We start from the raw sequence: 23,026 nt of genomic DNA, 5'->3' as shown, positions 1-23,026 counted from the left end.
GAATGATTTCTGGACAATGGAAGTGAGTAGAGGTGATTTCTTAGCCAGAGTTTCCCAAATTTTCCTAGTTATAGCATCCTTAGTACCACAATCATTTTTTCACAATGCCTACAAGCCAAAAGAAATACCTGACAATTCCATTTGCTAAATTGGTCCAAATAACATCCTAGTAGCCGTTGGTGCTATGTCCAATGGTTATATGTGTGTTTCCCTAAAATTCAAAATATCCTGGGAAGCCCCTGTGAGTTCGCTATAGGACCCAGTGGGGACTCATGGTTCTATCCCAGGCCAGTGCTTTGAAAACAATGTATAACACTCCAGTTCCTGCTTTGTCTGCCTCTGGGACTTTGCAGATGGCACAGCTACAAAATGTTAGAAAGCAATAAAATGTTGGAAGGATGCCTGGGAAATAAACTTATACTGAGTTAAGCCACTTTCATTTTTTGGGTTCTCTGGGGCTAGGACTGCTTACTCCAACTCTTAAATGGCTCCAACTGTCCAACATGGTAGCCATTTAAGACTACTGAGAACTGGAAATGTTTCAAGATTTAAAAAACAAACAAACACCACAGTAAATATTTTTTCCATTAAGCAACAACTTTATTGTTTTGGTAGAACTACAATTCACTTTAACTGTTTTATCGCATAGGACATTGTTGTTGTATTGTAATACTTGTACAGGAACGTGCATTATTTCTAGTATTACACATAAACACTTCACCAATCTAGTATCAATAGATTGATTCACTTCAGATGATTGTTTTCTATGCACTGAAGTAACATCACAATGTGTTTACTTGGATATTTAATGTACACAGCACAAGTTAAAGTATACCTATGCAGACAGCACAAGTTATAGCAATACCTATATAAATCATAATCATAAACTTAGATACTACTTCAATTATAATTATTTTCTAGGTTAAAAAAATACATAAAAATATTTAAATTTTAAATGAAGGCATATTACTGAGGCAGAATTCATTCAGTGCAATACAGAAGCTGGTGCTATGACTAGTACAGTAAACAAAATAAGAGTGGAAGAGGGCATACAGTACGTATTCCATGATGAGTGGCAATTGCAATTTACTGCAGGCACAGCAAAATGAAAAAGCTATTTGTTGTATACCAAAGTGTCAAAGATATTACACTAGACAACATTTAAAACAATAGCTAATATTTAGTCATTTTTCAGCAACGATCTAGTGAGTCTGGTAAGTTTCTCCTAATTGTCAAATAGAATCCATGAAATTATGAGAACTAAGTTTCCAACAAAAAACTTCACCAATTTTTAACAGGATTTGAGCTTGTAAACTTGGCCAGCTATGAAAGAGTTTGAATTCTTGCACACACACAAATAAAAAGAATCTTAGATGAAGAGATGATAAAAATAAGTCATTTTAGTTAGGGTGATTCAGTTAGAAATTTATGAGGAAAAAACTTTAAAAGACATTTATTTACAAATATTGAAATTTTCAATTAATCCTCTAAGTAACTTTGCTTATAGAATACAAGAAGTTTCTAATCATATCAAAGATAAATTGATTAAAAATTTGAAAAATTTTAAGTATTCATTTTTAAATGAGTTGTGTAATACAACACTACCCAATAAAAACTTTGGGTATATTTTGTCTCAAAGAATATCCAAATTTACAAAGAATTGTCAATTCTTTTCTAAACACTCAAACTCATGATAGATATTTTTGACAATTTTCCATCTGTCAAAGAAAAATTTCAACAAGATCGAAAAACTTGTTTCCATCATAAGAATGGGATTTCAGCTATCTTAAAAGACCAGATATATTGGAATTTTAAAGCAAGAGAATGTTTCCCTCATTGCTTTGTTCCACTGTCTGACACTGAAAATACCTGTGCTCCATTTTCTGAAGCAGACTCCAAAAAACGAGTCATGGATACAGATGTTACAATTCTCCAGTATATATGCGAAAATGCTATAAAAGAATCATTGCCAGTTTATGGAATTATTGAAGATGTTCCTTGGTTGAGTTATAAAAGAATTTTACAAAGATTTCCTGTACTAGGAATTCAAATTCAGGATTTTCTTGAAACAAAAGGAATGATGGCCAAAAATTCAATAATCAAAGACAAAAAGGGGCAGTGCAATTCATGTTTCTCCCTAATGTCACACTGCATATGAACGAGCTAAAATCTGAAGGTCATTAGAATGGGGAAAAACCTGTAACCTACTCACTGCAAAAATTTCAGTTAAAACTGAAACATTTCATAATACAATTTAAATGTAATCAATAGTAGTGTATAAATAGGCTGCAAAAAAAAAAAGACAAATGTGAAAAATGGTTTGTTGATAAATTTAGTTTTGTTTCCATTTATGCAACCTTGCGAAATTTGGTATCAATACTGAATTGACACAGTGAATTTACTTAAACATAGTTTTGAAACTGACAAGCTTTTGCTTCAAAATCAATTCTTCTAGTAAAAAGATGACTAGTTTTGTCAATGTGGATGCAAATTTCAAAGGGAAATCATTTTTTGATAGTTGATCCAGTTATTGGAAAACTAAGTATATTTAGAGGAACAACAAAGCATGTTTGGAAGAATTATATCAATCTACTTTACAACTCTTAAGTTTTATACATCTAAATATGGGTCAAGTATTTAAAATGAAAATTTAGTGTTTGAATCAAGATGTGCTGCAATATAAAATACTGGGTTTTGGAAAGTGCAAAAAATAATATCTCACCAATAAGTTTTTACGGATTATACGCTGAAATAATGTTATTAACATACTGGGTGAAATAAAATGTATCATTAACTTTGCCTGTTTTTACTTTTTGAAAGTAGCTACTAGAAAATTTGAAGTTACATATGTGGCTCACTTTACGTTCCTATTGGACAACACTGCTATAACTAAAACACCTTCCAATCAGCTTTTTAGAGCCCTCTTCTTAAATATGAATACATAAAGATTACAAGCAATTAGAGGAAAACATCCAATGTAAAAGTAGGAAACAGGCAAAAACAACTCAGAGGAATGATAGGTAATGCAGGGAGCAGAATAACAATGAAAGACACTATATTAGCATCCTCAGAGAGAAAAGTCACCCATAAAACAAAAACAGAATATTACAAAAAAGGAACAGAGACTCAGAAAATGCACTTGGAAATACAAGTATGACGACAGAAATAAAGCATTCAAAAACATTTAGTAGAGTTGAAAGATGAAATCTTCCAGAAAGGATAGCAATCAAAGACATGAGGCGAGTGACGTCAGGGAAGATGGCAGAGTAGGAAGCACTAGGAATCCATCTCTCTACCTACATAACAATTGTACTAGCAGAAAGTATTTAAAGTGATTACTTTGAAATACAGGAGTCTACTTTAAGACTTGTAGCTTTCCAGTCAAGGGAAAATCTTGACTAGAAAGCTGTAATTGATAATGGTGGATTTTAGGCTTCAGCACAGTAGCAGCTATCCATCCCCCACCAGCCAGTCCTGTGGCAGATGGCTGTGGAGGTGGAACCCACACTTCTGGTTCAGCTTGCTGGAGCCAGAGTGGGCAATGAAGACCTTTTCCTCCAAATACCAGCTTTCTGGGTTCTGACTTTGGATGGCTGCTTCTGATCATGGAGGAAGCCCAGACACAGAAGCAAGCTGCCATTCTTCCAACCCCCACTAGCTAAAGTAGCTTCCAGGGGACTTAAAAAACAGGGACAGGACCTGTTTGGGATTTGTTTTTTGGACATTGAAAAAAATCCATATATAGGAGTATTTAAAAAGCCACTACTGCTGCCCAGGCAAAGACAGGCTCAGAAAAAAACCTGAGAAAACTTGAAGCATTCACCACAGACTGATCCTTGGCAGAGAGAGACAATTTAATAAAAACCCAACAAACTCTGGGGAAAGGGAGAATATAATTTCCAGAGCTACCTACCACATTATAATATTCAAATGTCCAGTTTTCAACAACAACAAAAATCACACAGCATATAAAGGAATAGGAAAAGTATGGCCCATTCAAAGGAATACATCAACAGAAAACGTACCTGAGGAAGTCCAGAGGTCAGACTTGTAAACAAAGACTTTAAAACTGTCCTAAAGATGCTCACAGAGCCAAAGGAAGGCTCTGATAATGCTGTCAGATCAAGAGAGAAAAATGAAGAGTCTTCAAAGCAGAAAACACTTGGGAATATGTATCTATTAATTGTTGTTTTAGAGAGGAATGCTCTCCTGAATCCCATTTTACAGAAATACTATAAACATCATGAATATAAATGGGGAAAATATCCAGAAAAGTTAGAGATTTAGCAAAGTTTGTATACTGTCAGAACCATGCTACAGGGAGAGACATCTGAGAACTTCAACCTGAAGAATCTTTCAACCTCAGAACCCATAAGAATCCAGTAGAGATGTCACCAATGTTCTCTGAGTGGAAATATTTTGCTAGCAAGTTGCAATCTACTGAGCACGAGAACATTCATTTGGGAAAAGCTTCCTTAGGTCAGACCTTTATAGATATCAACATTTCCATACAGGGAGAGACCCTATGAATGTGCTCCACTTTACAAACAATTTGACAGTGTGTTTTAAGAATCTTAAAATGTTTCTCCCTTTGATCAAGCAGTTCCACACCTGAGAAATGATTCTGAGGGAAACACAAAACAAAATAGCAACAACAAAAATAAGTCTCTATCAATACACATACAAAGAACCTCCAATGGTTCCCCACTGCCCTGATAATAAAGCGCAAACTCCTCAAAAGGGCTGAAAAGGTCTTTGTAACACAAGCCCTGAATTGTGGCAACAAGCAGTGCAATTGACTCTGTGAATATGAATTTTAACAAACTTCACTCAAAATCAAGTAGGGAAGCCCTAAGGGAAACTGTTATGCACCTACTACTCGTAGCAGCTAATTTTACACATCCCAGCAGGAAGGTGGCTATACTAAACAACAGGTTTTCAACGTAGATGAAAAACAGCCTTATGTTGGAAGATGCCATCTAAACTTTCATAGTGAGAGAAAACAAGGATAGGCTGACTCTCTTGTTTGGGACTAATGCAGCTGATGACTTTAAGTTGAAGCCAATGCTCATTTATCATTCCGAAAATCCTAGAGCCTTTAAGAATTATACTAAATCTACTCTGCGTGTGCTCTAAACATGGAACAACAAGGCCTGGATGACAGCACATCTGTTTATAACATGGTTTACTAAGTATCTTAAGCTCACTATTGAGACCTACTGCTCAGAAAAAGATTCCTTCCAAAATATTACTGCTCGCTGACAATGTACCTAGTCACCTAAGAGCTATGATGGAGGTATACGAGTGATGTTGTTTTCATGCCTATTAACACCACATCCATTCTGCAGCCCATGGATTAAGGAGTAATTTTGACTTTCAAGTCTTATATATTTTGTAAGGCTAGACCTGTGATAGTGATTTCTCTGCTGGATCTGGGCAAAGTAAATAAAAAACCACTTAAGAAGGATCTGCCATTCAAGAGAACACTCGTGATTTGTGGTCAAAATATCAACATTAACAGGAGTTTGGAAGAAGTTGATTCCAATTCTCACAAAGGACTTTAAGGGGTTCAAGACTCCGGTAGAGGAAGTAACTGCAGATGTGGTGGAAAAAGCAAGAGAACTAGAAATAGAAGATGTGACTGAACTGCTGCAATCTCATGACAAAACTTTTTAACAGATGAGGAACTACTCCTTATGGATGAGCAAAGAAAGTGGTTTCTTGAGATGGAATCTACTCCTGGTGAAGATGTTGTGAAGACTGTTGAAATGACAACAAAGAATTTAGAATATTACATAAACTTAGTTGATATAGCAGCAGCAAGGTTTGAGAGGATTGACTCCGATTTTTGAAAGTTCTACTGTGGGTAAAATGCTATCAAACAGCATCACATGCTAAATCATTCATGAAGGGAAGAGTACTCATGTGGCAAACTTCATTGTTGCCTTATTTTAAGAAACTACCACAGCCACCCTAACCTTCAGCAAAGGTTAACAGCCACCAACACTGACGCAAGACCCACCACCAGCAAAAAGAGTACAACTCACCAAAGGTTCAGATGATGGCTAACATATTTTAGCAATAAAGTATTTTTTAATTAAGGTATGCCCATTTTTTTTAGACCTAATGGTATTGCACACTTACTACACTATATAGCTTTAACACAGCTTTCATTATGTACTTGGAAACCAAAAAATTCATGTGAATCACTTTACTGTGATATTTAGTTAATTGCAGTGGTCTGAAACTGAACTCACAATATCTCCAAGGTATGCCTGTATGTTAAAAAAACACATTAAGATTCCACAGGAAAACTGTTAGGATTAATAAGCAAATACGGCAAAGTTATAGGAACAAACAATCCAAAAGAGAAATTAAGAATATAGTTCCACTTACAATATCATCAAATATTATAAAATACTTAGAAATAAACTTAACCAAGTGAAAGATTTGAACATTGAAAGTACAAAACATGGATTAATTAAAAGATGATACAAATAAATGGAAAGACATCCCATGTTCATGGATTGGAAGACAATATTGTTAAAACGTTCACACTACCCAAACACAATTCCTACAAAGATGCTAATGACATTTTTTGCAGAAATAGAAAAAATTATCCTAAAATAAAGGACCCTAAATAGCAGCCTCCCCCACCCAAAAAAACACACAAAAAACCCAAGAGAAATGAAAAATGCTAGAGAATTCATACATCCTGATTTCAAAACATGTTATAAAGCTACAGTAATTAAAACAGTATGGTACTGGCATACAGGCATATAGACTGATGGAATAATAAGCCCAGAAATGCACCTAGGTATATATGGCCAAACATCTTCAACAAGTGTGCAAAGACTACACAATGTGGAAAGGACAGACTCTTCAACAAACGGTGTTGGGAAAACTGGATATCCACAGACAAAAGAATGAAGATGGACCCTTATCTTACACAACATATGAAGAACTCAAAATGGATTAAAGACCTAAATGTAAGAACTGAAACTATAAAATTCCTAAAAGTAAACATGGGGGGAAATTCATGACATTGTATTTGGCAATTATTTCTTAAACATGACACCAACAGCACAGGCAAAAAAAAAAAAAGAAAAGGCAAGTGGGACTACATCAAACTTAAAAACTTCTGTGCAGCAAAGGAAACAATCAGTGCGGTGAAAAGGCAACCAATGGAACCAATGGAATGGGAGTATATACTTGCAAACCATAAATTTGACAAGGGATTAATATTTAGAATATATTAAATACAGTTACAACTCAAGAAGAGAAAAACAAAAAAACCTCGATTTAAAAAGGGGCAAAGGTCTTGAATAGACAATTCCCTTAAGAAGACATACAAATGGTTAACAAGCATATGAAAAGATTTTCAACATCACTAATCATCAGGGAAACGCAAATCAAAACCATACATGTTAGGATGGCCTCTATCAAAAATACAGAAAATGGTTAAGTATTGTGAGGATGTAAAGAAACTGAAACCCTGTGTACCATTGGCAGGAATGTAAAATGGTACAGCTGCTGTGGAAAAAGAGCATGGAGGCTCCTCAAAAAGCTAAAAATTGAATTTTAATATAATTCAGCAATCCTGCTTCTGGGTATATTATCCAAAACACTGAAAACAGATTTCAAAGAGTATCTACACATCACTGATCATTGCAGCATTAGTCACAACAGCCAAGAAGTACAAGCAACCTAAATGTGTATCGATGGAGGAATGGATAAAAAAATATGTGGCATCTACATACAATAGAATATTATTCAGCCTTTAAAAAGGAGATCCTGTTATACACTGTAAGGATGAAATCTTGCAGACTTCCAGCCAATTCCACTTCTAGATATTTACCTAAAAGAACTGAAAGCAGGGACTCAAACATATTTGTACACCACTGTTCATAGCAGTATTGTTAACAACAGCCCAAATGGTGAAAATAACCTAAATGCCCATCAACAGATGAATGGATAAACAAAATGTGGTATATACATACAATGGAATATTATTCAGCCGTAAAAAGGAATGAAATTTTGACACATGCTACATGAACCTTAAAAACACTATGTTAAGTGAAACAAGCATGACACATGATGACAAATATTGAATGAATCCATTTATATAAGGTACTTAGAAGAGTCAAATTCCAAAGAGAAAGAAAGAATAGTCGTTACCATAGGCTTGGGGAAGAGGAGACTGAGGTGTTATTGGTTAATGAGTTGAGTTTCAGTTTGGGATGATGGAAAAAGTTCTGGAGATAAATGTGGGACAAATGCACAACAATGTGAATGTACTTAATGCCACCAAATTGTAAACCCCAAAACGGTTAAAATGGTCAATTTTATGTTATGTATATTTTACCATATTAAAAAAGAATTCTAAAATAAGTGAATTTGTTGACAGGAGAAGCCTTGTCTTGTTGTGTGACTTGAAATTCCTTCAATAGCAATTCATTAAAACATTTTTAAAAGCACAGTCATTTTCAAGTAAATGTCCGGGAAAGCCTATTCTCAATAATCTCTCAAATTTAATTCTTTCTACATCTTTCCAGTAAAAAACAAACCAGGGTTTATATCTTTTCCAAGAGAAAAACTTAAATCATAGTAAATGATTCTCATAAGCCATATTCCTTTCATGGCTAAATGACTCTGGTTGGTCTATTTAGCAATAAGTTTGCAGATCAATTTATCACACAGCAATATTTAAACTACAGTCTGTGGGGCAGTGAGGGCACAAGAAACCAAAAAATATCACCCAGAGGTAGCAATGCAAACCTAAACCCACTCAAATCACAGCAAATATTGCTGAGTCTCAGATGAGCATTAAGGATCTCTTCACCTCGCTAAGCCAAAAGTTTTCTGGTTTAGTTCTCTTTTTAGAGACACTGCCTCAAATTTCACCTTTAGGAACTTGGTATCACAGCTAAATCAGCGGGGCTCCTCCAGAACCGTATGACCTCAGACCCAAACCTACCTGACTTAAGAGTTTTCAGTTCCTTTTTCACAATTAGAAACTTCTTCAGGCTCCACCAATGAAATTAGTAAGGAATAGTTTACTAATATCTGTATATTCCTCTGAGGTCTATAATCTCCCAACAGAAAACTTAACTGAAGATTTATTCTGTATCATTTCTACATTCTTTTCCTGAATTTTACTTAATATTAGTAATCTCTTTAGATTTTAGGCTATGGATTTTCCAGATGGCAGGGGATCAGAATATCCAATTCTTACCGTTGTTAAGTCAGGTTACATGACTGAGAGAACTTGGCAATAGAAGAGTAGATTCCCTATCGAAAGGTAGCAGCTGCTACCTAAAACCAGCTGACTGCCCCACTGAAATATGGGCCCAGTGTTGTCAGCTCTTACATTTTTTAAGACAAGCTTTTTTTTTTTGGTATAACATTTCCTATTTTTAAAATGGTGGCAACTAATTACACACACACACACACACACACACACACACACACACACACACCCCTACCTTACCACGCAGACCAACTAAAACACGTCAAAGGGCCCAATTTTAGCTTGTGACCCTCACCATAGAGAATGTATACACTCCAATTACAGGAAGCTGTACTTAGCATAGAAAAAAAATTTTTAAATAGAACTCTATTTTGCAAAAGGCAATCCGTCCAGATACCTGTTTTCAGCACCCATTTCCTCCCACCACCCCCTACCCCCCAAGCTGTTTTCCTAGGACTGTAACTCTCATGTCTGAGATGGCTCAGGTGTCTGCCCTCTAGATTCCCTGTCCCCTTAGCCAGTGCCCAAAGGAAAAATAGGTTGGGGTGCTTTGTCCAATTAAAACATTCCCTGAAGGCAAACTTGTTTGAGCTTCACTGACTAGTTCCTGTTTATACCATTTTTAGCATCAAATATTCAAGTATTCAAGGCATCAAGTATTCAAAAAATATACTGCATTCTCACTACACCAAAAGTTCAGTATCCTAAACAAGTAATTTTCTACTAAACCTGAAAATTCTAATGGATCAAAAATGTTTAACTTATTTCCACAGCTCCAGAAAACATGAGGTATTTTAAAAAAAAAAAGTTAGAAATTATTAGTCCCACCCCTTCATTCTACCAGTTCAGAAAGTGACATTCAGAAAGGTCAAATGAATTGCCCAAGGTTATATCGCAAGTTGGTCAGCAAACTGGGGCAGAACCCTGGTCATCTGACTCCACTCAAGTTCTCTTTCTATTACACTATATGGTAGTGGAAGGGGAAGCTAGCAAAGCTAAAAGGGAAATCTTCTGAAGAAAAGTAGTTAAAAAGGTAGGTCCTGGACACCAACACCCTACCCCTCCCACCACCTCCGCCCCCACACACTTTTTAAATTCACATTTGGTCTTTTAGAATCATTTCACATCTCATACTACTTTCACTTTTCACATCACTTTACCAGCCCTATCTACCGAAAGTTAACATCCTTGCAAAGAGGGGTGAATGGGAAAAAGTAAATTTTTCCTAGCTGCCAAACCATCAAAAGTTGCAGCTACCAATCAATGCTGTGGTAATTTACATCCCAGGTTACTAATAATGGACAATTCTGACTAAATTTCCCCCCACCTTACTACAGCCCAAGAATTACTCTCCAGAGTGAAATCCCCTATGCCTGATGAGGCCTGAGTTACTTTTAAATGTCTTCTCACATTCATTACATTCATATTCTCTTCTTCCAGTATGAATTTTCAAGTGTTCTACAAGGATTGAGCTTCGACTAAAGGTTGCTCCACAATAGTTACATTCATAGGGTTTCTCTCCAGTATGAATTCGATGATGTTCATTAAGAGATGAGCTCTGACTGAAGGATTTCCCACATTCTTTACATTTATAAGGTTTTACACCAGTATGAATTCTCTGATGACGACTAAGGAGTGAATGGGTAGGGAAGGCTTTCTCACATTGATTACACTTGTAGGGTTTTTCTCCTGAATGAAGTCTCTGATGATATATTACAGATGTAAAATGGCTAAAAGTCATCCCACAATCATTACATAAGTATGGTTTCTCTCCAGTGTGAATTCTCTGATGTCGGGTGAGGCAAGAATTCTGTCTAAAGGCTTTCCCACATTCACCACATTTATAGGGTTTCTCTCCAGTATGAATTCTCTGATGCTTGGAAAGGGATGAGCTATGACTAAAGGATTTTCCACAATTGTTACACGTATAGGGTTTTTCTCCAGTATGAATTCGCTGATGCTGAATAAGAGATGAACTGTCACTAAAGGGTCTTCCACATTCTTTACATTTATAGGGTTTTTCTCCAGTGTGAACTCTCTGATGTTTAATGAGGTGGGCAGTTAGGGTGAAAGCTTTTCCACAATCATCACATTTGAAGGGTTTCTCTCCACTATGAGTTCTGTGATGTGGTGTGAGGGATGAACTGTCACTGAAAGCTTTTCCACATTCATTGCACATGTAGGGTTTTTCCCCAGTATGAATTCTCCTGTGTTTGGTTAGTGAGGCACTATAGCCAAAGGCTTTTCCACATTTGCTACATTTATGGGTTTTTTCTCCAGTCTCCAGTCCCTCATCTTTATTCAAGGTTGCATCCTGATATTCATCTTTCCGACATTTCTCACATATAGAGGTTTTTCTCTTAGCAAGGGATGAGCTTTGAGTAAAGGTTACCCCACAGTTACTACACTTCTGGGATTTATCTCCCAAATGAATTTTCTGATGTTTCTGATGTTCAGCAAGAGATGAAGAGTGACTTAAAACTTTCCTGCCTTCGTTATATTTCCGTGGCTTTTCTCCAGTGTGTTCTTTGCGGTTCAGAATAAGGTCTGAATGAAAACTAAAGGGTTTTTTGCATTCATTATACCTCCGAGATTTCTTCCTCAAGTAGACTCTCAGATGTTTAATTATATCCGAAGTTTCTTTGAAATTATTTCCAAAGGGGCCTTTTGCAGGATCAAATTCCTCACCCTTACTGCCTCTCCCATGAGTTTTCTTTTGTGGGCCTGTTACTTGAGAATATTCCTTATCACTACGATCCTCCTCTAATCTGCCATAACGTTTCCAGGATTCTCCCATCAAGTCATAATCACCACCCGTCAGGTATCTTTCTATTATTTTATCTAAAGTCGATTCTTCCACAAGAACATCTTGATTTCGAACAAATTCCTTCAATTCACCTCTAGGATCACACTCTAAAAGAAATAACACAGAATATTTCCTGTTTACAATAAAGGAAGCTGCTGTATTTGGAATTGAAATAGGAATACAGACAGTAATGACTATGAAGAATATGGCTCGGACAGTTCTCAAATAGTCTGATAAAACAGCGACGGGAAAAGGTAGATATAGGGAATGTAGGTAAATATAGGGGTTAGGAAAACTATTGAGGAAGATGAAGTTTATGCTTTATAGTTAGAAATGCAAGTTCTTGCCCTCATTCAAATTTCCGTAAGAGGTTCAAACTTCTTCTCCCTCTATCCAGTCTATTCTTTTTTTCAAACAGTAATGATAGTACGATGATAATAGTGCAATATTTACTGAATACGTAACAAATGCCAGGTCCCATATCATGTACTTTACTTGTATTTCACTTACTCTTCACAATAACCCTATTTATTATCCCTGTTTTATGGATGTGACAACTAGGCACATAGAAAGTAGCTTGCTGAAGGTCACATGTATTACAAGTGGCAGTGACAGATTTTTAACCTAGTCTGACACCAAAGCCCAGGCTTCTGATCCCTGTACCATACTGCCGCTCCTCAAAACAGTCAAATAGCACTAAGTTTATAGACATTAGTCACATCACAGATATATTAATACAACACCACTTATGTTAGACTTTCAACGGTTACCAGTCTGGCCCCTTATGAATACTCTCACCAGGCATCCATTTACTGTCCCTAGTATACTACAGCATTTTCAATCTGATTCTTTTAGTCTTTTAACATTTTATACTACCCAGAAAGCAGTCTCACACCACTTCACTATCACAAACATACAAATTTGACAGGGCCTAGGGTTCAAATCTCACAATTTCCACAGAGCTTTCTCCAATACTATACTATTTAAGCCCTTCTCAGAACTCTGAATTCATTCATTAACTACATCACTCAGCCTAGCCCTTAATCATGAGACCATACTGTCACTTTTGTAAAACTATTTTTTAAACAGATGACTATAAAACACAAAATCCTATCACCCAGAAGTTAACTATTGTTAAAAATTCTATTTCCTTCTAGAAATTGCTCATTTTAGAATTAAAAAACTATGCATAATATATAGTTTTACTTTTTTGATTCAAATTCTTTCCCATCTCATTGGTAATTCTTCATAAAGATAATTTTAGTTATGTAATAATCCATTATATATTAATATTAATATTTCATATATTCGTTTACTTAGTTATTCCCTTATTGAATTTTATCAAATGATTAATATTTCCTCAGAAGTCATAAAAGTAGAATTAGTGAAACAAGGGAGAGAAAATTTATAACATCACGTGACGCATGATGAGAAGCACCTGACTACTCATCTCTAGTCAAATGATCTTTCTTTAAATAGTATTGTTGCTTTAAATATACATTTCATTGTTGACCAGTGAGTTGGAACATTTTTTTCACGTTCACAGCTATTTAAATTTGTCAGTTATTCTTAGTTTTGTCAGTTATCTGCTCAAGTTCTTCATTTTTCTAACAGACTCAGTGTTCCTTACTGATTTGCATGAGTTTTTTTATAAATTACAGCTATTAACTGTACTTTATCTGTCAAAAACTTTTTCTCCAGTCTGTTATAAAAGACTTTTTCAAGCTGCACATCTAAATGATGCTTCTTTTACATAAGCATCTTAGAGGGGAGGAACATGTATATATCAATGCTGCTAGATTTTACTAAAAACTTTTTTAAGAATGCATCTTTGAAACTATTCTCCCAAATACTACTACTTATAAACATAAGACAATTGCTGTCCTTTATTTGTGTAACTATACTGCAAACAGCCAATAGATTGACTGAAACGAATGGTGAAGATGGAACAGAACAAAGTGAATTAAAAAAAAAAAAAGCCAAGGTACTGATATATAATTGTTTTTTAATGTATATATTATATATTGTTAAATTTTAATAAGGGGAGGATAAAGAAAATAATATAACCCTTCAAAAATAACCAGCATTAACATGAATGCTCCCTAGATGTTAAAAGTCCATATGCATCTATATTTTCAGATATACACAGGTACATGCACATTTTTTTCCTTTTAACAAAAATGGAATTATACTACTATGTTGTCCTTGGGATGAATTCCTACTTATTCTTTAAGACTCAACTCAAATATTAATTAAGCCCTTGCTTCTATATTTTCCCATTGCATACATAGCAATACATTCCATTACTACACTTTTTGTTTTGGTGTCTGTATTTTTGTCTATGGCATCCATAAAAATGCACCTCTCAGATCTCCTCATCTAAGCGCCTGCTTTCAGGTAAGCACCTGCTCTATGAATCCACCGTGGCATTCACGCCAAGGCCACTTTCCCACAGCTGGTCCCAGTCAATAACTAGTATAGCAGGGATGGTTAGGCAGACCCATTTCTGTGAAACTTAAGACTCTGAGGGGCAACTCTGGCTTGAGGACTTTATTTTGGCCTTGTCAAAACTTTCTTAAATTGCATGTCAGTCTAAGAGTCTTCCTACCCAATCTTCCTTCCTTCTTTCCCTCTCTCATTCACAGGTTTCAGACCTGCAGTGTGCTCTGACAAATCTCCTGGCTTCTTCCAGCTCCCTCCCTATTTTCCTTCACTGGCATTCTCTCCAGTAAGTCTATGGCATGGCTAATTGCGTCTTGGCATCTACTTCTCAGAGAACCCAAATGAACAGTCTCCCCTGTTAAAATGAACATTCCAAGAAGCAAGGGATATATTCTAATCATTCTTCTAATGTAATGATAATTTATCTAGATCACCCAACATTTCAAAAGCTCTTCCCAAATGACTTGGTAAGCAACTGTTTTAATTTCCTTGTCTATTTTTCACCAACTCACCTGGTCTGGAGCCTTCTGAGACTTCTTTTTCCAGCAGCCATGGCAGTTCAACCCACTTTAGCTGGGAAATCAAATCTAATTTGGAAACTGGAAAGCCTGCTCGTAGAGAAAATAATATTTTAAAAAAATAGCTGTTTTTGCATAGAAACAAAGACATTCCCACATTCACACATAGCCTCTGGTTCTCCAGGGGACAGAAGATGCTATCAAACACAGACATGAATACTGGAATTTGAGGAGAAAATGGGGGAAGGTATGGCCTTCATGATAGCACAATGATGCTAAACATTTCCAATTCAATGAAGTATGGACTCTTTTTTTGGAGAAAACACTACAGAAAAGTACATTTTCAGGACCCATTTTTAGATTAGTCACATCACCCCTGCATACCCACCCAAAACAGTTCATAGCATTTATCTTTCAATAACAGTGGACAAAAAGATACCAAGCGTAGATGCTGGATCATGAAGAGAAGATGCTCTTACCCAGAAATTCCAGGTTCTTAAAGTTCTCCATCAGCACTTCCTTATATAGTTCCTTTTGAAAAGGCTCCAGCTTCCTCCACTCTCCTCTGGAAAAGCTCACAGCCACATCCTTGAATGTCATGGGTTCCTAGAACACCAAACAGTCTTTTTGCATTATATTATTCCCAAATAGATCCTCAGGGGTCAGAGAAACAGTTAGGATATAAAGTATTAGTTTTGATATTACTTAAGTTTTTAAGGATTCTAAAGCAAGTTACGAGGTAGCTATTACATGACTATTACAAGTGATCCAAAACAACATTATAACACATCCCTGCTTCTCCATTTAGTCCCTGGTGTGAAATGCTTTACAAGGATTCTCTGGAATATCTAACATTGATCAAGTTCACCCCACCACACTGATTTCTTGGATTCACAGAAAAATGTTAAATGAAGGATACAAATTACATTCCTAAACCCCAATTCACAGAATTCATGTAAACTTACAGGCAATAATTAAACATATGAGCAACATCAGTGACTACATTCCAAATTTTAATTTCCATTGACAAACATAATCTATATTCAATAACATACTCACAATTACTCCAAAACTACAAGCAAGCACCATGACTCATTAAAACACACTTTCTATATGATCCTCTGCATTGCATTTTGAGAGGCAGTATAACAGAGTGGCTAGAAGCACTTGTATTAGCTTCCCATGGGTGCTAAAACAAATCACAACTTTGGTGGCTTAAAAGACGTTTATTCTCTCACAATTCTGGAGGCCAGAAGTCTGAAATTAAAGTGCTGGACGAGCTCACTCCCTCCAGAGGCTGAGGGAGAATCTGTTCCTTGCCTCTTCCAGCTCCTGGTGGCTGCAGCATTCCTTGGCATTCCTTGGTTTGCAGCCTTACCTCTCCAACCTTCACATGGCTTTCTCCTGCTTTGTGTTCAAGCACCTTCTGTCTCTCTCTTACAAGGACACTTGTGATGGCATTTAAGGTTCACCGGTACAATCCAGGATAATTTCCCCATTTCAAAACCATTAACTCAATCACATTTGCAAAGACCTTTCTTCCAAATCAAAGTGGTATTCACAGGCTCTAGGGATTAGGAAGTAAACATATTTTGGGGAGCCATGATCAGCCTACTATATAGCACTATTATTCACTATTTTGATAAGAAATTTTTTTCCTAACTGGTAAAATTATTATATATAGCAAATTTATTGATTTGTAACCAGCTACCTTTCTCAACTATCACATGAGTTTCAGCACTTGTTCAGTTGATTCTCTGAGGTGTTCCAAGTAGGCAATATTATCTTTCATACCAATACTTACCTCACTTCTTTCTTATCTTACTTAGCATTGGCTAGAATATTCAGAAAATCCTCATTAACAGCAATAAGGTTAAACATCCTTATCTTTTTATTGGCATTGTGAGGACAGCTTTTTATTTCCAATACCATCCAGATGGGGATTTTTTTAAATCATGTTAGGAAATATCATTTGATTTTCACCTAATTTTATCAGGAACAACTGTTGAATTTTAGTAAATAACTTTTTTTGTTTTTATTAGAGTCAAACTTGTGACAAATTCTCCTGATAAAAGAGCATGTGAAAAATGACCCCAAAGAATGTGAGGAATGTGAAGAAAAGGAGATTGTCTTAATTATTCCATCTAGCATTGTTATACCACTCAGTAGGAGCTCAGCAAGTATTCACTTCGGAATGAATGAAAACCAGTGAGAGGAAAGCTTACCCCGGATTTAGGACTAGGAAGGACAGAAACCATTTTATCTTCTTCAGGGCTCTCTTCTTGGGAAATAACAGACTCTTGAGAAACTGGATCTAAGAAAAGGGGAAAAAAACAGTCCAGTCTTTCAAATGGATTCCTCAGACTAGAAGTTCTTATATATGTGTCTGGAGAAAAAGGTCGTAAGAAACAGAAAAAAGTTTCTTCCACTTTTTAAAACAGAAAGAACAGACACATGTAGTTTCCTATTAAAACCCAAGCCTTTTCCCCCTACCCTGTAAAATATCAATTCCAAAGCTCACAAAAAACTGATTTTGTTCATTCCATACACCACAGTTTAATGTACTTAATTTGCATAATTATTTTAAAATCTTTGTAAGTTGTAGTAAGGGAAAACAGCCTATTTATTTTATGTATTAATTTGTTTTCTTCATAATCCTACCACAATGTCTTGCACAAGAGTCACTTATTAAATGAGCTGACTCCACCTCTGGAGTGCCCAAGATTCCTAAATACGGAAATCAGGAACCTGAACCTACGAACTACATGTAGTAAGCACCCCAAAATGTTAACAGCAATTCTTCTAATAAGGGAAAAGTACTTTTTAAAATTATACTTTCTTATGAAAAGAATTTTAGGTAGCCTATTGTTTAGGCAATCAATAGAAATGAAGCATCAGAATTTTGCAGAGAGAAAAGAGGGATTATTCTAAGGAAACTGTTCTATCTTACTGAAAGCTAGAGCAATCAATTCATGAACTTCTTTACAGCAGGGGCCTCCACACAGAGGCCCTAATTTTGTAGAAGTACCGTGTTGCAGTGACAGTCCAGTCAGAAAGGAGTCAGGAAGCCCCAATTTTAGCTATACCAAGGAGCTGCATGACCACAAATTAAGTCTGTGGTGGTAGAGACTATTTCCACATTTATCTCAGAACTCCTAGTAGAATACAAGCTGTCACACATATGTACTGAGAACCTTATGTAAATAATATTGGGAATACTTGGAATATTTGTAGCCTATAGAGAGGGATTTTATAAAAGTTGAACCACATGCTCTCAAAGGGCTAGCCACCCTAGAAGTCTTTTCATCAGTACTTTACAATGACATAATCATATTAGAATTCAGTTTATATTTTAGACATTTGTATATAATGTACAATAATGTAATTATAAAAATGTAAGCCAGCTGTTCCTCTGGAAGGCTGTGGAACTGCACTAGTCAATAGAGTAGTTGCTGGCCACATATGGCTATTGGAGTCTAATTAAAAAATCAATTCCTTATTTGCACTAGTCACATTTCATATGTTTAACTTGGAGTGCAAAACAGTGCAGAATGTATTTCCGTTATCAGATATTGGAAATGTGCTACTGTATACACTAAAGCTTAGAAGTGAGGTTTGGGCTGGATGATATGCTTATGACTGCAAAGATTTTTAGATAATGTCTTTCTTTCCTGTGTTCTAAGGTCCCCTCTTGCTCAAGGATGAGGGGAAAGAAATTAGTATTTCTTGAGCATGCACTTTGCATTATACTTTGTCTTATTTAATCCTCACAACAGAACTATAGAGAAGATGGGATCCCATTTTTACAGACAAAAGTTCTGAGAGGTTGCATAGCGTGCCCAAGACCACACATAAAGGGCAGGGCCGATTCAAAATCCAGTCCCACCTCCAAACTCAGTCTCTTTAGCAAATAGCTTTCTTCTGAGTTGACTCTCATACCCCGAGGAGATCTCTCCCAACCCCTCCTTCCTCCATAAATCTCACCTTCCTTTTTTTCAAGCATTTGGGTCAAATCCTCTATTAAGGTCACCACTTCCTCACTATTCTCAGGATGTTGTGACTTTACCCAAATCCTGATCTCTCCAGGCAAAATGGTCAGGAATTGCTCAAACACCAAAAGCTTTAAAATCTGTTCTTTCGTGTGGATGTCTGGTCTCAGCCACTGAATGCAGAGCTCCCAGAGTTGATTCAGGGCTTTTCTGGGTCCAGCCTCTTCTGAGTAACAAAACCACCTGAACCTCTGTCTGAAATACTCTGGGTCAGTAGAGTTTCCTCTTAGAATAGCTTCTTGATTCCCAGGAGTATCCATTCTTAGGATCTTGTTTTGTTCACTTGAGGCCAGAGTTTGAGGCTCTGGGCAAAGGGCTGTCATCATGTTCCAGGGTACCACGACTTGCAATGTGTATCACCAACAGGACTTCAGTCCCCTTTAGACTCTAGTCGAATATCTGTACAGTCCACCAACAGGGTCTATACACAGCAAAGTATCAAGAGTTCCAAGGATTCAGTTCATGGTCTTGCAGAAACTATCAAGAAATATAAGATATTAAGTAAGTGAAATAGATGGTTAATCCTGAAAACATTGCTCTTGGTTTGGTTCAGATACATGTATATAGTATATACACATACTCTCAGAGGCCTGCAACAGCCCTGCTCAACTACCATATTAAAAGAATAATTTTACTTAAAGGTGAAAAGTTGAGTTTCTTAAGGGTAATTAAAGGCACCCTCCAAGAAAACAGTTTCTTCAGACTAAATACTCCTCATAAGCAAAACTGATCAGAAAAGGCTCACTGCTACAAGATGATCCAGTCACAAACCTATTTAATATTTCCTGCTCTCTCTCAGTGAGTGGCCATGCATTTCCCACCAGCTGCTCAACTCAGAAACCTGGTTTCATACTTGCCTCTAAAATTTCTCACATAATCAATAACCAAGGCAGTTTTATTTCCTAATAACCTATGTACAGGTTTCTCCAATCCAACCTCACACTGGAGCCAAAGGATTCCTCCTAATAGGTATCCCTCCCACTGTCTCAAGATAAAATTCAAAGGCAGAGGATATGCATGGTTATCTAGACCCTGCTCTGATGACCTCATCTCTTGAGTTCTAGCAGCCCCTGATGGATACTACAGCCATAAAGAAGTATCTCCCCATTCCCAGACACTCTATCTGCTTCCATCCTTTGCAGTGGAGCCTTCCCTCTCCTTGGAATGCTGGTTTCTTTCCCTCTCCCACCAAATGTTTCTTCATTAAACCTTGACTCCTTTTAACTGACACCTCTTGTATGAAGCTTTCTCTGATCCCCAAGTTCTCTTTTGCAGAGAGCATGATGTCCCATGTTGCATGCATTTGTTCATTCTACAAAAAACTGAACACCTACGAGTTGGGAACGAGGCACTACGGAGGTAGGCGTGGACAGGTCAGACAGGGTCCCCACCCTCACAGGGCACCCAGAAAATGACAATACAGCCTAAGATGTGCTACATGCGGCAAGTAACAGGGCACTCTCCTCCAACTGCAACTATAGAAACAATAATTACCAACCTCCGAGCACGGAACCTGGCCCACCGTATGCATGACGTCATTTTATTCCTCTGCCAAATACATGGCACCTACCGGGTACCTGGCGCCGTGCTGGGCACCTGGGACTCTGCGGTGAGTAAGACATTCGTCTTGATCTCCAGGGAGCTTACAACAGAGGCACCGCGAAAATGTGACGCAGGCAAAAAGAATTTGTCAAACGGGGCTGGTGGGGAATGGCCTCACAGAGGATATTGGCAATGTCTGAAGACATTTTGGTTATCACAACTGGGAGAAGCGGTGCTACTGGTACTTAGTGGGTAGAGCCAGGAAAGCTGCTAAACGTCCTGCAATACAAGGAACAGCCTCCTCCCCACCCCACGCACACAAAACAAGGAATTTTCCCGCGCAAAATGTAAAAAGTACCGAAGTTGCAAGACCCCAGGAGCAGGGAGGGGATGGAGGAGAGCTCCGTCATTCAGGAGAGTGCCCACCTCCCACAGGAGCTGCAGCATTGGGAGCGCACAGCGAGGTCGGTCGGATGCCCTCTGCCCCGCTCCACCCCAAGTGCACCCTCGGGGCCGGCGACCTGGCCGCGGCACCCAAACTAGGGGCCCGGGTCAACAACTACCTGCAACACGACCCGCAGTCAGGACCAACGCTACCGCAATGAGCTTCTAGAAGCTGGTCCTGCAGGAGCTGCGCGCGCAAGCCAACTGGAGACCACTGCGCCTGCGTAGGGGCGCAGAACTACGACTCCCGGAATGCGCTTGTCTCGCTTTGCGAAAGTCCTGTGCTTTCCATAGGCTCCCACCCTAGCCTGTTGCGCACGATCTTTGGGAAGCGGCTGGTGGGGTCGGCCAGAGAATTATTGCTGCGCCAGAGGCCTAAAAGCCTAGAACCTTCTTAAGTTTTCCCATCTATGATGTTCTGTTTCCTTGGTAACCTCAAACCATCCCTCCCTCCTCCCCTCCTTCCCGGTCCCTGAAATCGAGGCTGCAAAAACCCACCGCAGAAGCATGTTAGTGATGCATACGATACAAACCATAATTAATGCCGCAACTTGAATTAAACAAATATTAGTATAATGACTTTCACACCTGCCACCATAGTCCAAACCACCATCATGCTTCGCCTGAATTATTGCAATAGCTTCTTGATTTCACTTCTTTTCACACTGCAGCCAGAGAGATGCTTAAAAGACATAAACAGTATACCCCCACCCCCCGCCTGCTTAAAACCCAGCAAAGGCTTCCCATTTCACTCACAGTAAAAACCTAATTTTTACAGCGACTATAAGGCCGGATGGAATCTAGCCACCCATAACCTCCTTAACCTCTTCCCCCACTTCCCTGCTCCAGTCACAATGGCCTCCTTGCTCTCCCTCTCCCTCCAACGTGTCTGACACTTCTAGCTGACATGCTCCTCCCACACGTAGCAGTATCCTTGTATCTTCTTAGTGAGTGAGGCTCTCCCACCACTATGCTTATGTTGGAACCCAACCCCTCCTCACTCCTGTTTCCCTTCTAACATATCTAATTTTCTTATCTGTTTAGTACTTATTGTCTGCATTTTTTCGCTAGAATACCGGTTCCACAAGGATAAGGATTTTTATCTGCTTTGTTCTCTAGAGATACAATCCCCAAGCCCTGGAACAGTACCTGGCGCATAGTAGATGCCAAATAGATATTTGTTGAAATATCTGAATGGGCACGTGCATGGATTTCTAGTGGTATAGCAAACACGGCTGTGGAACTCCAGAAGGATTGTTTGGAGAGTCCTACATAATAACTAGGTAACTTTTGCAGGGATGGAGTTGGGAAAGAAAGGTATTCTAGACTGAAGGAGCAGGGTGGGTCAAGGCACTAAGCCTTTAAAAGAACTGAGCAAGCTCAACTAAATGAACCGCTGGGTCCATCTCACAGGCAGCAAGGCAAACTGAGGAAACAAGGCTGCCTGCAGTCAAGAAGAAGCTATCCCAGTCCCAGGAGAATGCGTATTCTTCTCTATCCACCTCCGCTTGGCTAGCTGAAAATGGAGGGGACAACAAGGAGAAGCTAGAGAAAGGAGAGAAACATGAAATGAAATTGGCTCATTAGTTTAACTGAGCAGGTCAGAGAAACTTTAGTTAAATGGTTCTCAAACTTGACTGTACCTTAGAATCACATGGTATTCTTCATTTGAATGCAAATCTTGGGGGACCCTCCTCCCCCCACAATCTCTTACAGGTGAATCTTGGACTACATGTTGAGAAACACTGCCCTACTTGAAATATTCTGTAATTAAATGACATACTACATGTGAATACATTACCAGGAAAGAATGACTCCTTCTTGGAACTGGTGGCCAAACTAACTTTTGATTAAAAGCAATCATCAGGGTAAAGAGTGGTGGATTGTGCATCAGTAAACAAAGAGAAAACTACAAATCAATTAGTTTCATTTGTAAGAAAGCTAGTGGGATCTCTAACCAGGATAAGCAGACTTA

General features: G+C 37.8%; 1 protein-coding gene across 2 annotated transcripts; it reads right to left on the bottom strand.

Annotated features, from left to right (window-relative positions):
• Positions 1–576: 576 nt before the first annotated feature.
• On the bottom strand, positions 577–21,291 carry ZNF483 (zinc finger protein 483). Of its 2 annotated transcripts, none has more exons than XM_019749542.2 (6): positions 21,171–21,291; positions 19,001–19,542; positions 17,242–17,330; positions 15,496–15,622; positions 15,011–15,106; positions 577–12,163 (listed from the first exon to the last, which is right to left on the bottom strand). In XM_019749542.2, exons 2-6 carry the CDS (start codon positions 19,389–19,391, stop codon positions 10,596–10,598), a joined length of 2,271 nt encoding a protein of 756 aa, XP_019605101.2. In that variant the 5' UTR covers positions 19,392–19,542; positions 21,171–21,291; the 3' UTR covers positions 577–10,595. The 2 variants fall into 2 exon arrangements, with proteins under 2 accessions (XP_019605101.2, XP_074186927.1); XM_074330826.1 differs by lacking the exon at positions 21,171–21,291 and adding an exon at positions 20,966–21,149.
• Positions 21,292–23,026: the final 1,735 nt, after the last annotated feature.

The sequence above is a fragment of the Rhinolophus sinicus genome, linkage group LG04 (genome assembly GCF_036562045.2).
Source record: "Rhinolophus sinicus isolate RSC01 linkage group LG04, ASM3656204v1, whole genome shotgun sequence".
In the NCBI taxonomy this organism is placed as follows: Eukaryota; Metazoa; Chordata; class Mammalia; order Chiroptera; family Rhinolophidae; genus Rhinolophus; species Rhinolophus sinicus.
This window is presented reverse-complemented; position numbering and strand designations above follow the sequence as displayed.